The sequence below is a fragment of the Vulpes vulpes genome, chromosome 1, assembly GCF_048418805.1.
Source record: "Vulpes vulpes isolate BD-2025 chromosome 1, VulVul3, whole genome shotgun sequence".
Taxonomy (NCBI): domain Eukaryota; kingdom Metazoa; phylum Chordata; class Mammalia; order Carnivora; family Canidae; genus Vulpes; species Vulpes vulpes.
Genome location: NC_132780.1, coordinates 55,740,140 through 55,758,516, shown reverse-complemented (window position 1 = coordinate 55,758,516; position 18,377 = coordinate 55,740,140). Strand labels below are relative to the sequence as shown.

General features: G+C 43.5%; 1 protein-coding gene across 8 annotated transcripts in view; it reads right to left on the bottom strand.

The window, feature by feature from the left end:
- ECHDC1 (ethylmalonyl-CoA decarboxylase 1) overlaps window positions 1-18,377 on the bottom strand; it is a 61,311-nt gene that overhangs the window by 15,526 nt on the left and 27,408 nt on the right. For 6 of the 8 annotated variants that reach the window (XM_072764723.1, XM_072764719.1, XM_072764712.1 and 3 more), the window contains one exon: window positions 695-1,696. The exons of 1 other annotated variant lie outside the window; for it this stretch is intronic. In XM_072764723.1, coding sequence (XP_072620824.1) covers window positions 1,288-1,696 — 409 coding nt within the window. In that variant the 3' untranslated portion in view covers window positions 695-1,287. Of the gene's footprint in view, window positions 1-694; window positions 1,697-13,259; window positions 13,686-18,377 lie in introns of those variants that run through there. One more of the 8 variants, XM_026013356.2, reaches the window with a different exon arrangement.

The window sequence follows — 18,377 nt, the reverse complement described above, 5'->3', positions numbered from 1 at the left end:
AAAAATAGAAATCTATATAATGCAAATGTATGTTCTAGGATGCTTCATGAGTGCCTTTAACATCTGAGGAAGTTTTGATGTAAAGCTAAATTGTTACTACATAAGCAGAAGTATTTTTACTACTAGTTTGGAAATCCCAGGGCATATACATCCTGGCAAATTTTATAGTCCATAGACTTCCCACAAGATGGCAATTGTTTAGTAGGTGATTATTTTTAATTTTGTTTATTCGTGAGACACACAGAGGCAGAGACACAGGCAGAGGGAGAAACAGGCTCCATGCAGGGAGCCTGATACTGGACTCGATCCAGGGACTCCAGGATCATGCCCTGAGCCAAGGGCAGACACTCAACCGCTGAGCCACCCAGGGGCCCCTAGTAGGTAATTTAAAGTAGAAAACTAATTATTAAAACATCAAATAAGACTCCCAAGTTCGTGGGGGGGGGGGGGGGTGAGTAGCATTTTTATTGAAGGAGGGGCCATTAAAAAATTAAAAAACGAGCCATTCCCCAATTCTTTATAAAGATTTTATTTTTTTATTGGTTTTTAAATGCTTTCTACACCCAGTGTGGGGGTCAAACTCAACAACCCCATGATCAAGAGTCACATGCCCCAATGACTGGCCCAGCCAGGTGCCCCTCCCCAAATCTTTATTACCTCCCAGCTAGATAGAGCTGAAGAAAATGGTTGATCATACCTTTTAAGATTTTATTTATTTATTCATGAGAGAGACAGGGAGAGAGAGGCAGAGACACAGGCAGAGGGAGAAGCAGGCTCCATGCAGGGAGCCCAACATGGAACTCAATCCCAGGACCCAGGGGTCACGGCCTGGGCCGAAGGTGGTGCTAAACCGCTGAGCCCCCCAGGGGTCCCCAATCATACCTCTTCTTATCCTGTCCCTGACTCCTCTCCACTTTTGTTCTTTAGTGCAAATCTCAGTACGTTATTTTTGTAAATTACTTCCAGATAAGACAGAAAAAGTAGTATGAAAAATAACCCAGGGATAGGTTTGTGGAAAGGTGTTTCCTTTTAAAAACTGGTCTCTGGTTACAGTGTAAGAATTACTGTGGCAACTTATAATTTTTAGACCAAAAGTGTTATATATTCTAGCCAAATGTTTCAGATTACTTGATGATTACCCAAATATACGGAAAACTAGATCAGTAAGTCAGTGATTGAAAAAAAAAAAACAAAAAATCAAACAGCATAGCCTTTAAAGTAATTCTGGTGGAACGCCTGTGAGTGTCCAACACTGGAGCTCCCCTTGAGCCCTGGTATTTTGTCCCCCTACTTATTAAATTTTCCTTTCCTAGCAATGGCCTCTCTGTTCGCAGGTCCACCCCACACCGTTCCTACAAGCTCCTTTTCCATCTGTAAGGCCTCCTCCAAACAGAGCTCTCTGCCGGAAGACACCGACCTTTTCAAGGCTCTGATGACTTGGGGAGGCCCCTGGGTGAACTGCCCGAGCCAGGCCCGCGCCTCCTGCAGACAGCCGGCCTCGTCCGAGGCGCCCAGCACCTCCTCCACCATGCCCAGGCTCAGGGCCCTGGCGGCGTCCAGAGGGAGGGCGCCACTTAGCACCTTGAGGGCCTGCCGGGCGCCCAGCAGCTCCACGAGGCGGGCGCCGCCGCCCCAGCTCGGCACGATGCCCATCTCCCTGTGGACGAACCTGATCTCGCCGTCCGCGGTCATGAGCCTGCAAGACAAGGGCGAACCTCCGTGAGTGAGTCCGCGCCGGGGCCGGGCCTGGGGGAAGGCCTCGCTCCTAAACGCCCGCCTGACCGCCCCCAGAGTACGGGCCCCGAGGGCAAAGGCTGGGGCCGAGAGGTCGGGTCACGCTGCGGGGGACATGCGGAGGCGAGGCAAGGGCCATGGCTCTCAAGAACTGGCTCTTGGTCCGGCGTCTTCACGGTGCTTGCGCGAGCCCGCGGGGAGCCCAGAGGGAGCCCTCGGGGAGCACGGGGAGCACCGCCTACGGGGCCGAACGGCTGGGGGCCGCGGGCGGAGCCAGCAAGCCCTGCGCTCCCTTCGAAGTCCGTCGGGACCCAGGAAAGGGCCGTGGGCCACGGGGTCAAGACGCCACCAGCGCTCCAGCCAGCCCAGGAGGCCACCCTGGGGAGGCGACCCTGGGGCGTGCACCGATGTCCCCAGCCTGCAGGGGAACAAACAAGCCCCAGACACCCCCGCGAGGCCGCACCCTGGACCCCGGCAGGGCGGCCACTGCGTGTGCCGGAGCCTCCCCGGGACGTGGGGAGAGGACACGGGGGGGGGGGGGTAGGGGGGGGGACACGGGGAGGGACACGGGGCGGGGGACACGGGGGCCAGTGCCCCTCCTTGGCCCTGGGGAAGACCACAGAGCAGTCGCAGCCCGCCGAGTAGGCAGCCCGACACCACAAACCCCACGTGGGGCCCAGCCGGTAGGTGGGTGACCGCACACCTTGAGCAATCACCGTGCAAACCTCCAGTGTGGACCCAAGGTCATGTCTGAGCTTTACAAAAAAAATTTTTAAGGTTTTATTTATTTATTCCTGAAAGACACACAGAGAGAGGCAGAGACACAGGCAGAGGGAGAAGCAGGCTCCTCTCGGGGAGCCCCATGTGGGACTCGACCCGGGGTCAGGACCTGGGTCAAAGGCAAACCTCGCCACTGGGACCCCCAGGCACCCGTGAACTCTTGTAAGTAATTGTGTTGGGAGACCACAAGCCTTTGATGCAAAGTGCGTAGCTTAACAGAGACTGCCGGGCTCTGACGACAGATGGGCTGCATATGACACCCCGAAATACAGCAAAGAAAAAGACTCATGGTATAAAGATGATGAGAAAGACTAAACTACTTACCCCTGGGCTTCAGTGTGCTTGTTTATAAAATAGAATAATAGTACTTATGCCATAGAATTAGGAATATTAAGTGAGTTAATATATAAAGGTGCTTAGAATATATTTGCCAGAATTCGTCTAAACAGAAGGAATCCTGGATTGCATTTGTGTGTTTAAAAAACCATCACTGTGAAATCTGCCTCAGTCCCAGACACAGGGCAGTATTACACTTTTATTTGGAATATAGATGTGTATATTTTGTGGCCTCACAGGGCCCGACATACTGTAAGCTATGGGTACTGGCTTCTAGGAAGGTGGCTGCATTGACAGCAGGGTCACTAGGAGTAACAGCAATGTTTCTGCTACAAGATGAGTATAAAGTGGTTTCCTGTAAAAGGACTTGATCCCTAAAGTACTGAAAGTGAAAGAACTATACTTACACCGGGAATCCCGACAAATGATGGTTGTACTGTCCTGCCTCAGAGACATACACACCATGTTTATAGATAAGCCTGAAGTAAATATAGCCAAGTTGATTTTAAAAAATTGAGAGGAAGTCCAACTGTAAGAGACTCCTAACTCTGGGAAACGCAGAAAGGGTTACAGAAGGGGAGGAGGAAGGGAATGAGGTGACTGGGTGACAGGCACTGAGGAGGGCACCTGATGGGATGAGCACTGGGTGTTAGACTTAATGTTGGCAAACTGAGTTTAAATAAATTTTAAAAAACACCAGAAAACACAGACACATCTAAGATTAACGTAAGGAATACTGTGTAATACAAGTAAAAGCACAAATATTTTCAAATTTTAAGGAAGGCCTGTCACCAATACAGTAACAGTAATACAATGTCATAAATCTAAAGTTTGGAAACATTGATTTTATTGCTACATATATATATATATATATATATATATATATTTTTTTTTTTTTTTTTTTTTACTTGAAGTTCGATTTCCCAACATATAGTATAATGCCTGTGCTCATCCCACCAAGCGCCCCCTCAGTGCAGAAACAGTCATTTCCATCAACTGTAGTCTGGGCCCAGAAACTGCTGGGTCCTTTTACAGGGCGGTAAGCACCGGGAGGACAAGCCCACCGCGATGTGAGCTAACAGTCCCTGCGGGGTCCACCTGGGCAGGGGTGCCTGCACTGCGGCCTCAGCCCAGCTTCCTCCCCGACCTCACGTCCCCGCAAGTCCTGACAAAGCGACCCCAGGAGCCCAAGGCCCAGAAGGAGCACACAGGCCCCAGGGCCCCGCCTTCGGGCTCACCTCTGCAGGGCCTGCGGCGGGGCGGGGGTGGGGGGGGGAAGCTTCGCAACCCCCTGCTCGCCCTCGAGTGGTCCCGCGGGGGTGGCGGCGACACGCACAGTCCTACCGGACCCGGGCGTACCGCAGTCAGGGCTCTGGAAGGACCCCAGGCTGTCCCCGTGTCCCTGTGCAGGCACTTGGCACTGTATGGACTCAGCTAGTATTTTTGGGGCAGGGCGACCCCCGGTAGCTCGCCCGCCCTTCCCACGCCCCTTCCCACGCCCCTTCCCACGCCAGGCCGGGGCTCACCACTGCTGCGCACAGACAGGCAGGTTTCATCCCGCATACGCACAGCTAAACCCTTGATCTTCCAAAGAAACACAGGAAACAAAACTGCAGACAAATCCCACGCGCACACCAATGAACATGAACATTTCTGCATTAGCAAAAACCTCTTAAAAATGCAAATTAAAACTTGATTTTTCATTATCAAAATGAGAAAAGCGGTTTTAAAAGATTATACCCCTGATAGGACAGGGTGCTCTCGCACAGATGCTCCTCGGCTGCTGGCACTAGGATAAAGGGGCCGAATCTTTCCTGAAGGATAAGGTGGCACTAACGTATGAAAGACTCTGGACATTTTCTTACCCTTGATGAAGTACTTGAACTGCTCACGGGATTCATTCTAAGGGAATAATCTGAAATGTGGCAAAGCCTTGTGTATAAGGCAGTTGTCCCAACATTAATCATAACAAGGAAAAACGGGAAAGCACCAGAAGAGGATACATTAGTGTATCCGTATGGATGGAATATCTTGTACTTGGTAGACTCATGGTTTCGGGTATATTCAATGATAGAACGCCATCATTTTATAAACTATACTCCGTATGATCCTAGTTTTTTAAAATAAAAAAGTATCTATTTTAAAGAGACCTGAAGAGAGCACGCCCAGCGCTGGCAGGTGCCTCGGGAAGGGAACTGCAGCTCCTGTCCCGCACAGCCCCGGACTGGACAGCCGCCGAGGGGTGCTCGGGGCGCTCGGGGCGCTCGGGGCGCGGGGCGCCTGCCACCCTCCGGCCCGCCCCGACCGACCCTAACCAGCGGTCAGCACGACCCCGGGGGCGCGGTTACTAGAACGAGCAATGTCCCTTTACAATTAGAAAATGCAAGAAACATTTTAAAAATCTCGCCGCCTGTGTCGTTGGCTCCTGGGGCTGCCGGAGGAGCTCAGCGGGTCCCCGCGGGGCCGCGCACCCCGGGGGCTCTTCCCCCTACGGGCCTCCCCGGCGGGCCCCACGCCCCTCCTCGCTCACTTCCCAGCCCGCCTCACGTCCTCACTGCCTGAAGGTCCCCCGACAATCCAGGGTAACCTCCCGCCGCCAGCCCCGGCCCTCACGGCACTGGCGAGGCCCCTGGGGCCAACCGGCAGCAGGCAGGGCACCGGCCCGCGCCCTCGAGTCCTCGCTGCCCCTCCCCGAGGCCGACTGCCAAGGGGGCCCGCCGTGGGGCCAGGCCTCACTGAGGAGCGCGCGACGGGCACGTACGGTGCACGCCCCGCACCATACTAAGAACAAAGTAACAGGAGGCTGGAGACAAGAACATATTAAGAGGACCATGAGGGAGCCAACACACTGACAGCCCGCGCCCGTCCGCGTCACACGGACCGGGCCGGCTTCCAGGGAGCGCGCACAACGGCGTGGGCCGGCACCCCGGGGCCTGGCGCCGCGGGCAGGGGCGCGCGCGGGCAGGGGCGCCCACAGGGAGGGACACCCACGGGCAGGGGCACCCACGGGCAGGGGCGCCCACGGGCCCAGCCGACCTCCGTTCGCTCCGCCGGGCCGAGCCGAGCCGAGCCGCCAAGCTCCGGCCTCCCGCCCGCCCTCCAGCGCCGCCCTCCAGGCAACCCGTGGCTTCCCACCACGGACCCCTGCACCCCCGTGCGAGCCGCCAGGAGGTAGAGGCTCCGCAGAGGAAACCATCCCAGCAGGACGGAGCAGGAGGCTCCGCGGGGCCCAGCGCCTCCCACCCAGGGGACTCAGGAGCGCCCGCCTAGGGGCTAGCCTGTCGGGGATCCAGAGCTCGGGGAGCGCAGACACCGGACCCGCACTCCAGAACCCGGACGCGGCTGCGGTTTCCTCCAATATCCTCGCGGTAAAAGCAGGATGTGAAGGCACGACTGGCTCCCGGCTGGCTCCCTGCTGAGCCGCCACTTCAAAGAGGCCACCGGCACAGAAACCGAGTCAAGGCCTGACTGCGGAAGCAGGTGTGTATTACAGTTGGCGGGATTCGCCTATGCTGTTAAGAACTTTTTCCGAATTACAAAATATTTCAAATACACAGAAAATAATAAACTCATGTACCCGCTCCCCAGATTTTGCGGATGTTAACACTTTGCCACATTGATTTCTGAACTCTTTTCTGTCATCCTTTTCCCTTCTCTTCCCGGCTTCTTTCTCTCTCCAGCCGCAGCCAACATCCTGAAGTTAGTGAGAATCCTTTCCGTGCATGATTTAACTTTTAATAAATACTCAATATGTTTATCCAACAGTAAGCTTCTGCATGAAGTAGTATTTCAGTTTTATGTCCAGTACCACAAAGACAGTCCACCTGACTGCCAGCACCACGCTTAAATTGTTCAGTATTTGGCAGGTAATTTCTATATTGAAAATGAGTCCATCCAACTATCCTAGTGTGATGACATGAGCCATTATGATAGTTCAATTAGCCCTGTCTACTCTGGGGGATCCCTGCGTGGCGCAGGGGTTTAGTGCCTGCCTTCCGCCCAGGGCGTGATCCTGGAGTCCTGGGATCGAGTCCCATGTTGGGCTCCCTGCATGGGGCCTGCTTCTCCCTCTGCCTCTGCCTCTCTGTCTCTCATGAATTAATAAATAAAATCTTAAAAAAAAAAAAAAAAAAAAACTTCTCTACTCTGATTTATCATTTCCACTGCTAAGGACCTTTAGAGTTGTTTCCTGTTTTTAGCTACTATGAATGGTGCTATGAACATTCTAGAACCTGTCTGTAGATAACATTTGTATATATTTCTATTGGATTTATATTAGGGTTTTTTATTATTTAAATTCAATCTAGTTAACATAGTGTGTTATTAGTTTCTGGGGCAGAATTTAGTGATTCATCCATTGCATAGAACACCCAGTGGTCATGACATCAGGTGCCCTCCTTAATGCCCATCACCCTATTACCCTATCCCCCACTCCCCTCCCCTCCAGTAGCCCTCAGTTTGTTTTCTACTGTTAAAAGTCTCTTATGGTTGCCTCCCTATGTTTTTATCTTATTTTTCCTTCCCTTCCCCTGTGTTCATCTATTTTGTTTCTTAAAAGACGTATGAATGAAAGCATATGGTATCTGTCTCTCTTGGACTTAATTGCACTTAGCATAATCCCCCCTAGTTCCATCCACATCATGGCAAATGGTAAGATTTCATTCTTTTTGATGGCCCAGTAACATTCCATTGTATTAGGATATATACACCACATCTTTATCCATCCATCCGCCAATGGACATCTGGGGTCTTTCATAGTTTGGCTACTGGGAACTTTGCTGTTATAAACACTGGGGTGCAGGTGCTCCCTCAGATCACTACATCTGTATCTTTGGGGTAAATCCCCAGTAGTGGAATTGCTGGGTCATAGGGCAGCTCTACTTTTAACTTCTTGAGGACCCTCCACACTGTTTTCCAGAGTGGCTGCACCAGTTTTCAAGCCCACCAACACTGTAATAGGGCTCCTCTGTCTCCACAGCCTCTCCAACATCTAACATTTCCTGACGTGTTAATTTTAGCTCTTCTGAGAGGTGTGAGGTGGTTTCTCATTGTGGTTTTGATTTGTATTTCCCTGATGCCGAGTGATGCAGAGCATTTTTCACATGTCTGTTGGCCACTTGTAGGTCTTTTTTGGAGAAATGTCTGTTCATGTCTTCTGCCCATTTCTTGACTAGATTTTTTGTTTTGTTTTGTTTTTTGGGGTGATGTATTTGATAAGTTCTTTATAGATTTTGAACACCAGCCCTTTATCTGTTATGTCATTTGCAAATACCTTCTCCTATCCCTTTTAGTTTTATTATTTCCTTTGCTGTGCAAAAGCTTTTTATCCGATAAAGTCCCAATAGTTCATTTTTGCTTTTGTTTCCCTTGCCTTTGGAGATGGGCCTAGCAAGAAGCTGCTGTAGCCGAGGTGAAAGAGGTTGCTGCCTGTGTTCTCCTCTAGGATTGTGATGGATTCCTGTCTCACATTTAGGTCTTCCATCCATTTTGAATTTGTCTTTGTGTGTGGTGTAAGGAAGTGGTCCAGTTTTATTCTTCTGCCCGTGGCTGTCCAATTCTCCCAGCCCCATTTATTGAATAGACTGTCCTTTTTCCATTGGATAGTCTTTCCTGCTTTGTCAAAGATGAGTTGATGACAGAACCATTTCTGGGTTCTCTAGTCTATTCCATTGATCTCTGTGTCTGTTTTTGTGCCAGTACCACACTGTCATGAGGATCACAGCTTTGTAATACAGCTTGAAGTCCAGAATTATGATGCCTCCAGCCTTCTATTATAGTTTTGTAAGTTAAAAGTTCAACAAAAGACTCACTAATTTAAAATCAAGAACTCAGTAGGGCTGCATTCTGTTCTGGAGGCTCCAGGGGAGTCCACTTGCTTGCCTTTTCCAGCTTCTAGAGCCTGCCCACAGTTCTCGGCTCATGGCCACACTCCTCCATCTCCAAAGCCTGCACCGATGGGTTACATCCTCCTCACACTGCATAAACTCTGTCACTAACCCTCCTTTTCTGACACTGAACTTTTCAGCATCCTTCTATAGCATTTTTAGGACCCTTGTGGTTACACTGGGCCCACCCACCAGGATAATCCCTCTGGTTTAAAGTCAGCTGAGTATCAACCTTATATTCACCTACAACCTAAGTCTCCCTGACCATACGATGTAACATACTCACAGGTTCCACGGCTTAGGATACAGATATTTTTGGAAGGCCATTATTCTGTCAACCACAGACACACAGGAATAGAATTACTATGTCACAGGGTATGTGACATTCTGTGTTAGCAGATAGTGGGCATTTTCCATTGTGCCACCTTATATTCCCATTAATACTCTTCTGAGAGCTACAGTTGCTTCACACCCTTGATAACACTTGACATATTCTATCTTTTTCATCTTAGTTTTTCTTGTGGGACTGTAATAAAAAGGCGTCATTTCAATTTGCATTTCCTTAATGGCTAAAAAGATTCAGTGCTTTTCAACCATATTTTTTGGGCCACTCAAATAACCTCGGAAAAGTCAGTTTGAGTTTTCTGCCCATTTATTTTAACTGGGTTGTCTGTCTTACAGCTTTGGAAGAGTTCTTTATATATTCTAACTATGTCTTTTATCAAGATATAAATATTGAGATAATCTCTCCCTCTATAGGCTGCATTTTCATTATTTTAGTTATGTGTTGATAGAAGTTATTACTACAGTCCAATTTATCAATTTCTTTATTTATGGTTAGTGATCATTGTGTCCTGTTTTAGAAATCCTTGATACTTCAAGACCATATATTCTCCTGTTTTTTTTCAAACAGTTCCACTGTGTTACCTTTAACTTTTATATCTGGAATTCATCTTGAATTGACTTTACACATATACATATACTTAATAAAGAGACCATTCTTTCCTAATGCACTAAAAGCGTCATGTTTGTCTTAAATAACCCTACATTTTGGATGTTTCTGAACACTATTGGTCAGTTTCTCTATCCTTGTATGTACAAAAAGCATCTGTTTAAATTAGTTTTATAACAGGTTTTATGGTAGGTATAAGCCAACTTTGTTCTTTGTGAACAAAGAACAGGAACTATAGTAGTTCCTCCTGGTACTATGCATTCCCATATGAATTTCAAAGATTGTTGATACATACACACACACCCCACACACACACCAACTTGCTGAGATTTCTTTTGGAACTACATTGAATCTGTGGATTATTTGGGGGGAGAGGTGAATCTTTACAATATTGAGTCTTTTATTCCATGGACATGGTATATTTCTATTTCACCATTTATTTAGGTCTTCTTTAATTTCTCTCAGTATTGGAGGCACCTGCATGGCTCAGTGGTTGAACGTCTGCCTTCAGATCAGGTCGTGACCCTGGGGTCCTGGGATCGAGTCCCACACTGGGCTCCCTGCATGGGAGCCTGCTTCTCCCTCTGCCTGTGTCTCTGCCCCTCTCTGTGTATCTCTCATGAATAAATAAATAAAATCTTTTAAAACAAATTCTCTCAGTGTTGTTTTCTAGCTTTCAATGTAGAATCCTGACATGCCTTTTGATTTGTTCCTGTTTTTGTTTTTGTTTTTTTTCTAAAGCTACTCTGAGGGACACCTGGGTGGCTCAGCAGTTGAGCATCTGCCTTCAGACCAGGGCATGATCCTTGGATCCTGGGATCAAGTCCCACATCGGGCTTCCTGCATGGAGCCCACTTCTCCCTCTGCCTGTGTCTCTGCCTCTCTCTTACTGTCTTTCCTGAATAAATAAAATAAAATTTAAAAAAAGCTACTCTGAATGTTATTGTTCTTTAAATTTTGTTATTTATTTGTTTGCTGCTGGAATATAGAAATGTTTTATTTTTATTAACCTTGCAGCCAGAAAACTTACAAAAGTCACTTATTAATTCTAAAAGATTAGCTATATATATATTTTTGGATCACAATGTTGTCATATGTGAATAGTAGGCTTTCTTAAAATCCAATCCTTATAATTTCTTTAATCTTGTTTTACTGAACTGACTAGGATATCTAGTATAATGACAGTACTCTCCTTGTTCCTGATGTCAGAGGGAAAGCTTTCAATGAGATATTTGCTGTAGGATTTTTGTAAATGTTCTTTATAAGACTAAGACAGTTCTTTCCTGGTGTGCTAAGAGTTTCTATCATGTATGGATGTTGAATTCTATCAAATACTTCTGCATCTATCAGATTGTAACGATCTGTCTCCCTTTTTTGTTAATATGGTATATTACACTAATTGGTTTCAAGGTTAAACCAATCTTGAATTTCTAGAATAAGCCCTTCGATTAAATTTGGTAATACTCTGTAAAGGATTTTTATATTTATGTTTATGGGACTAGCCTATAATTGGCTTTCTTATAATTTCATTTCTAGGTTTTGGAATAAATATTGTACTCATTAAAAGAGTGGGGAAAAAAAGAGCTGGGAAGTATAACTTCCTTTTCTATTCAATGAAGAGTGTATGTAAGACTGATGTTCTTTCTTTCTTAAATGTTTGGAAAACCTGACTGATAAATCTAAGTTTTAAAAACTAAGATTTCAGGGATTGGTCTGGAAGCTTGCTGCTGATTTGAGTCCTAATCTTTCCACACATCATCCCCCAAATTACAAAATTAATAAGGAGTGAAAGAAAACCACACCAACGGGATTACTCAGAGACAGAGAATACTGTATCCTTGAAATTGCCTTTAAGTACAGAAATAAACACCAAATTAAAAAATTATTTCCTGCTGCTGTTGTAAGCCAATAGGCACAAACTGATAAAGAGGAGGCTTAGGACATCTGTGTAAAACAGGACAGGGAAAAGGAAGACTGAGGAAGTACAGTCAAAATCACCCCCAGAAGAGAAAATCCAACACTATGTTCTAAAAACTTGAGTGCAAATTGGGGATTTGGTAGTTCATAGTACTGGCTATAGAAAAGGAGCTTGAAAATAAAGGGTAAAACTGATAGTTTGAATAAGCACAGCTTCTGAAGAAAGACCCAGATTAAGTAGAGAAGGTGTGGTTCCCTTGGAGAAATAAAAGAAAAAAATTAGAGAATAAAAATAAGGATTCTGTAGAAACAAAAGGACTCCTCTCCTATTTGGAAATCCACTGTGTGACTAATGCATCCATTCAAAAACTAAACTGTGAGAAGTTGGCACTCTCAAATTAGGAATCCTAGCCACAAAATACTCAGAAAATATCAAGCTAATCCTATAAAAAGCTACTGTAAGAATAAAGCAGAACACGTAAATTCAAACATTTCAGCTGATGAAAAGCACTCCCTCCCCAGGAAAAAAACCACGAAATAGAAGAAAAACTAGTCATGACCATTCCAAAATTAATTCAACATCTTCAAATAGCATAGTTATGAAAAAATTTAAAAAAAAATCTTGAGTCAGAAATTTAAGCATATTTTTGAGAGAGCACACATGTGAGAGAGAGGAGTGGGGGTGGGAGTAGGGGGAGAATCTTAAGCAGGCTCTATGCCTAGTACAGAACCTAGCACACACATGGGGCTCGGTCTTACAACCCTGAGATCATGACCTGAACCGAAATCAAGAGTCAGATTCTTAACCATCTGAGCCAGGCACCCTGTGAACCAGGAATTTAAAAACCTGGAGTGGAAATCAACCCCTAGACACACACATAAACACACACACACACACACGAATAGGGGCTGGGAGATAAAACTGAACTCAAGAAAAATAAAAGAAAAAGAGGAGAATACGTTTGAATAAAAATTTAATATATATTATTTTTAAGATTTTTTATTTATTCATGAGAGACAGAGAGAGAGAGGCAGAGGGAGAAGCAGACTCCATGCAGGGAGCCTACGTGGGACTCGATCCCCGGCCTCCAGGATCACACCCTGGGCTGAAGGCGGCGCTAAACCGCTGAGCCACCCAGGCTGTAGGGCATTTTTAAAAAGCAGGAAAATGACCAAGAGAATGAGAATTGGTTAAAAAAAAAAAGAAGAAGAAGAAGAAGAAGAAGAAAAAGGAGTTGGAGAAATAAGAAGTCCTATATGAATAACTAAAACTGATAAAACAAATATTGAAAGCATTCACGGGATACCTGGGAAAATGGACTCTAAAGAATCACCTCAGACATATCCTAATAAAGTATTAGACTTTACATATAGAGAAACCTCGGGACCTCTAAGCAAAAAACAATAAAAAACTTATAAGCCAAAATAATTATAATGCCACTGGACTTATCAAAAGCAAAAAGGTACCAGACCAGATGGTTTCACAGGGTTTACCAAATCTTTACAGACTATGTAGTTCTGATGCCATCTGAGATAGAAGATGAAAGAAACATTCCAATTTTTTTAATGAAGCGTAACATTAATACCTAAGTCTGCTACATATAACACAAAAAAATAAATTAGACCAATATTTGTCTATTCAAGTGTGCAGTCTCCAAGATGACACCCAATGATCACTGTCCCTGGTATTTACATCCTTGTGTATGTCATCTTTTCCCCTTGAATGTGGACTGGACCTAGTGACCCCTAGTGACCCTGATCTAATAAACAACACAGGAAAAGAAATGGGATGTCCCTTCCAAGATTGTGGGTTTCTGTCTTTCTATTCTCTTTCTCTTAGAACCTCCTCAATTTGGGGGAAGCAAGCTTCTAGGTTGTGAGTAGCCCTGTGGCAAGCCCAGGCAAGCCCAAGAAACTCCTATTCCCAGCAATAGTCAGTGAGGACCTGCCAACAGCCTCTCGAGTGAGTTTCGACACAATCTTCCCTCAGTTGAGTCCTGGCTGACATCTTGATTACAGCCTCATGACAGACAGACCTGAGCCAGAGGCACCCAGCCAAGCCACATGCAGATTCCTGACCCCTGGAAATGAGTAAAAGGGATTTATACTTTAATTGACATTAGAAATCAATTATTATAATCCTGTATGTCTAAGAAGAACAATCATTTATCTTTATAGTTGGTAAAAAGCATTTAGATGAAATTCAGTACCTCAAAACTCTTAAAAGAATACGAATGGAAGGATATTCTTTAGCATGAATCTATATACAAATATATACAAATATGAACCTCAATCCTACAGCTAGGATCTTACTTTAAGTGTCCAACTCTTCATTTTGGCGTGGATCATGATCTCTAAGTCATGATGATCTCAAGCCTCATGCCAGGCTCCACATTCAGTGGGGAGTCTGCTTTAGATTGTCTGTCTCCATCTCCCTCTACCCTTTGCTCCCCCACCCACTTGCAAACTCTCTCTCTCTCTAAAATAAATAAATCTTGGGCAGCCCTGGTGGCTTAGTGGTTTAGCACCGCCTTCGGCCCGGGGCATGATCCTAGAGACCCAGGATCAAGTCCCACGTTGGGCTCCCTGCATGGAGCCTGCTTCTCCCTCTGCCCGTGTCTCCACCTCTCTCTCTCTCTCTCTCTCTCTCTAATAAATAAATAAAATCTTTAAAAAAATAAAATAAATAAAATAAAATAAATAAATCTTAAAAAAAAAAAAAAAGATAGGTGTGAGAAACACTAGATGTATGTCCACAAAGATCAGGAACAAGAAAGCAAGGATGAAAAAAATTTTAAAAAAAAGAAAGCAAAGATGGCAAATCTCTCTACTACTGTTTAACATTGTACTGCAGGTATTCACTGAAACAGTAAAAATAGGAAACTATCAGAGAAATAATAATTAGGACAAAATGAAACTATCTCTATTGTATAATTGGAAGACTAAAGAATCAATGATAAAACCAATTCAAGCAACAGAAAAATTCAGGAAGGTAGCAGCATATAAAATTGCCATAAAAATAACCTTCATCCTATACACAAAAAAGAAATTAGATAACATAATGGAAGAGAAAACTCAGTTTTCAACAGCAACAAGAGCAAAATACTTTGAAAAAAACCTTCCAATTACATATTTCTTTTTAGGATTTTATTTGAGAGAGAGCTAGATCTATTACATGGTAAGATCTAGTATCTAGCATAAGATACATCAAGTATCTGATAAGTTTGTGATATGATAGTGATATCCACAGAGGACCTTCTTAAAGAAATAGTATTGAAACAAAAGGATAGCCATTTGGGAAAAAGAGAAAATAACATTCATTACTCCATAAAAATAAACTCAAGAATGGATTAGGTATATAAATAAAACACAAGACTATACACAAGTACTAGAAAAAAAACATAAGTGAATTCCTCTATAATCTGGACATATGGAAGACTTTTTAAAAAGAACTCAAATCCAAATGCAATAGAAGAAAGAATGGATAAATAGAACTACAATAAAACAAATGCTTGCATGGGAAAAACAAATAAAACATAAGCAAAGACAAAAGACACAATGAGAAGCTGGACAAAAAAAAGCTGAATACATAAAAAATTTATCATCAAAAATGGCAAATATCCCTAATATTTAAAGAATTATAAAAAATTAAGGGGAAAAAAGCCAAATATTCTGTAGAGAAATAAGCAAAACATGAATAAGTATTTCACAAAAAAATATATAAATGTTTCTTAACCACATGTAAATATGATCAACCTAACTTACTTTAAGAGAAATGCATGTAAAAGCTATACAGAAACACTATCCTCACCTGTTAGACCGACAAACATTCAAAAGCTTAACAGTAGCCTTTGCTGGCAAGGCCGAGTCAAACAGATTATAGAAAATTTTAAGAATGGTGTATTCCCTATGGAAGAGAATTTGGCAATATCTAATGAAACTAAACATTCATTTCACCTTTGATTCAGCCATTCTCCTAGAATTGATCCTTAAGATACACCGTTAATAATACCAAAAAATATACACAGCTATTCATTACAACAGTGTACATATTAAAAACAAAATTCAATCAACAGGGATGGGAAGAAAGAAAAAAATTAAAAATGAATACAAAAACTAAATGAGCTAAACAAGTATTTCAAATGAATAACATAACCACATTGAAGGAGGAAAAGCAACAGGGAACTAATAAGTTACTTTCGAATATGATGCAATACTTTATTTACCCTTAGTCTAGGAGACAAAGAAACAAAGAACAATGGGCAAATCTTGAACTCTTTTCAAATGGTGATGTTACTGTACATACGGTGAAGTAAAGCCAGGGGCGCTGTGTTGCAGGAGGTACAGTAGGGAATGGAAGGAGAGAATAAATTTGTGAGAATAGACTGGATTGGGAGATACCAAGTAGAAATTCACCATCTCTAATAAACAAATGGATTAAATGAATGCATGCCATAGCTTTGTTTGCTAAAAGAGTCCAGAAACCACGATACCAGTAGCAATGAGAGCACCACCAGGCATCCAGATCTTGGTTTTTAAAAATATTATTTCCTAGTTAAAAGAACCAGCACTCAAACCCCCTCCTTCCCCAAGAAAAAAAAAAAACAGCAGTGCTCCTATGAGGTATGTCTAAATCTATGGTCAGAAAGAGGAAGGTATAAGATGCCTAGAATATCTTGTACTCAGAAACTTAAGGAGGCATTTGAATGAATGGATGAATGGATGGATGGATGAATGAATGAATGAATGAATGAATGAATGATAGGGCATATCAAAAGGATACAAAAGCCAGTGTGAAAGGCTTCCCACTGGCCAAATCTGGGACAACTGAAGCATCAGAACAATCAAGGACAGTAATGAATCATAAACCACTGAAAACAAGCATTTATTTATTAGTCCACACTGATGATAAATATATACATACATACACACACATGCAGGGAAAGGGGCAAAGAGGACTTTTCTTTAGAATACCATGTAATACCAAGTAATACACATGGATGAATGAAGTTAGAGAAACACAAACACACAACCATCATAGTAAAGATGGTTTCGGAAAGAATCATCAAGGAAGGCTAAATCCAGTGGAGAAAGTTTGGTGAAAAACAGAGTATTAGACTTGCCTGCAAGCATCTCTCAAATATTATTTATTATCGCAAAGGGGAAATACTCTAGTGTTTGGAGTGGGTAATCAAAATTAGCATCACCAACAAGAGGCAGAAGAAACACCTGGTTGCATCCAGATGTGATACCTCAGGAACAGTATCATTTTTGCATGGATGTTATCCAGACATATAACCTGAATCCAATAATGAGAAAATACCAGAAATCCTCAAAATGAAGACTAATCTATTAAAACACAAAAAGCAAAACCTAGTCTGTTTTCTTTAAAACATCAATGTCATGAAAGACAAAGGCAGGCTGAAGAACTCTTCCAGATGGAAAGAGAGTGAAGAAACCTCGACAGCTAAATGCAGTACATGATCCTACAAGAGAGGAAAGCAGCGCTGTCCTGGACACCATTGTCTAACTGACAAAACTGACGCACACACAGTATACTAGATAAAAGTTCTGCATTGGTGTTAAATTTCCTGCATCTGACAACAGTACTGAGGTTATGTAAGACAATACTCATTCTCCTACATATATGTGTATATGTGTGTATAAAACATTAAAGGGCAAGATGTTTGCAACCTACTCTAAAATTTCTCAGAAAAAATATATACACTTACATATATAGATGTATGTACACATATATGAGAGACAAAATAAAAACGAAATACCAAAATGTTAAAAATGTAAAAACTAAGTGAATAGTATAGGGAAATTCTTTATATCATTCCTGAACGTTTTCTACAAGTTTCTAATTATTTCCAAATGAAAAAATGCAGTTCTTTGTCTTGCACCAAATTCAGTAACAAAAAATTAAATATTAGATATGTTATTAAAGTATCTACATGGTTTTGCTTGCCAAAAATTGATGCTAAAAGCCAAGTAGTCCCAGTCTGTCATTTTCTCTTTTCTAGGGTAGTTTTGAGATATTTTTCTTTTCTCTCTGTCCTTCCTCACTCCCCTCTTTGAATGATGTCAAATCAGAAAGTGGAATAAAGGAATGAGTGTTCTAAGTCCCTCCTAAAGCACATTCCAGAATTTTGAGCTTAAAACCAATCTAAGAAACCATATTATAATTACTCTTAAAAAATGAGGCACCTGGGTGGCTCTGTCAGTTAAGCATCTGCCTTCCATTCAGGTTATGATCTTAGGGTCCTGGGGTCGAGTCCCACGTGAGCTCCCTGCTCAGCGAGGAGTCTGCTTCTCCTTCCCCCTCTGCCCCTCCCCAGCCCCTGCTCATGTGCTCTCGGCTCTCTCAAATACATAAAATCTTAAAAAAAAAAAAGTATGAGTGAGCCTTTATCAATTTGACATATATAGCGACTATTATTGATGTTTTCCAAAAAGAATCTAAATAAAATTTAAAGAAAAATTTACAAAGGTGACTTTAGAGTAATAAAGTTACCGATTTTCATTTAGTGCCCAAATGGGTGAAAGGTGACAACTATATTCTCTGTGCCAAGCCCACATGTCTTAGGCAGAATGCTCCCACGAAGATGGCCGTGCCCTAGTCCCCGGAACCCCTGCACCTGCACTTCGCATAAGCAAAGAGGCTCTGCAGATGGAATTTTAGGATTACATACACTAAAAAAGGGAGGTTATCTGAGTGAGCCCAATTTACCCACATGAGTTCTTAAAAGCACAGAACTTTCTCCAGCTGG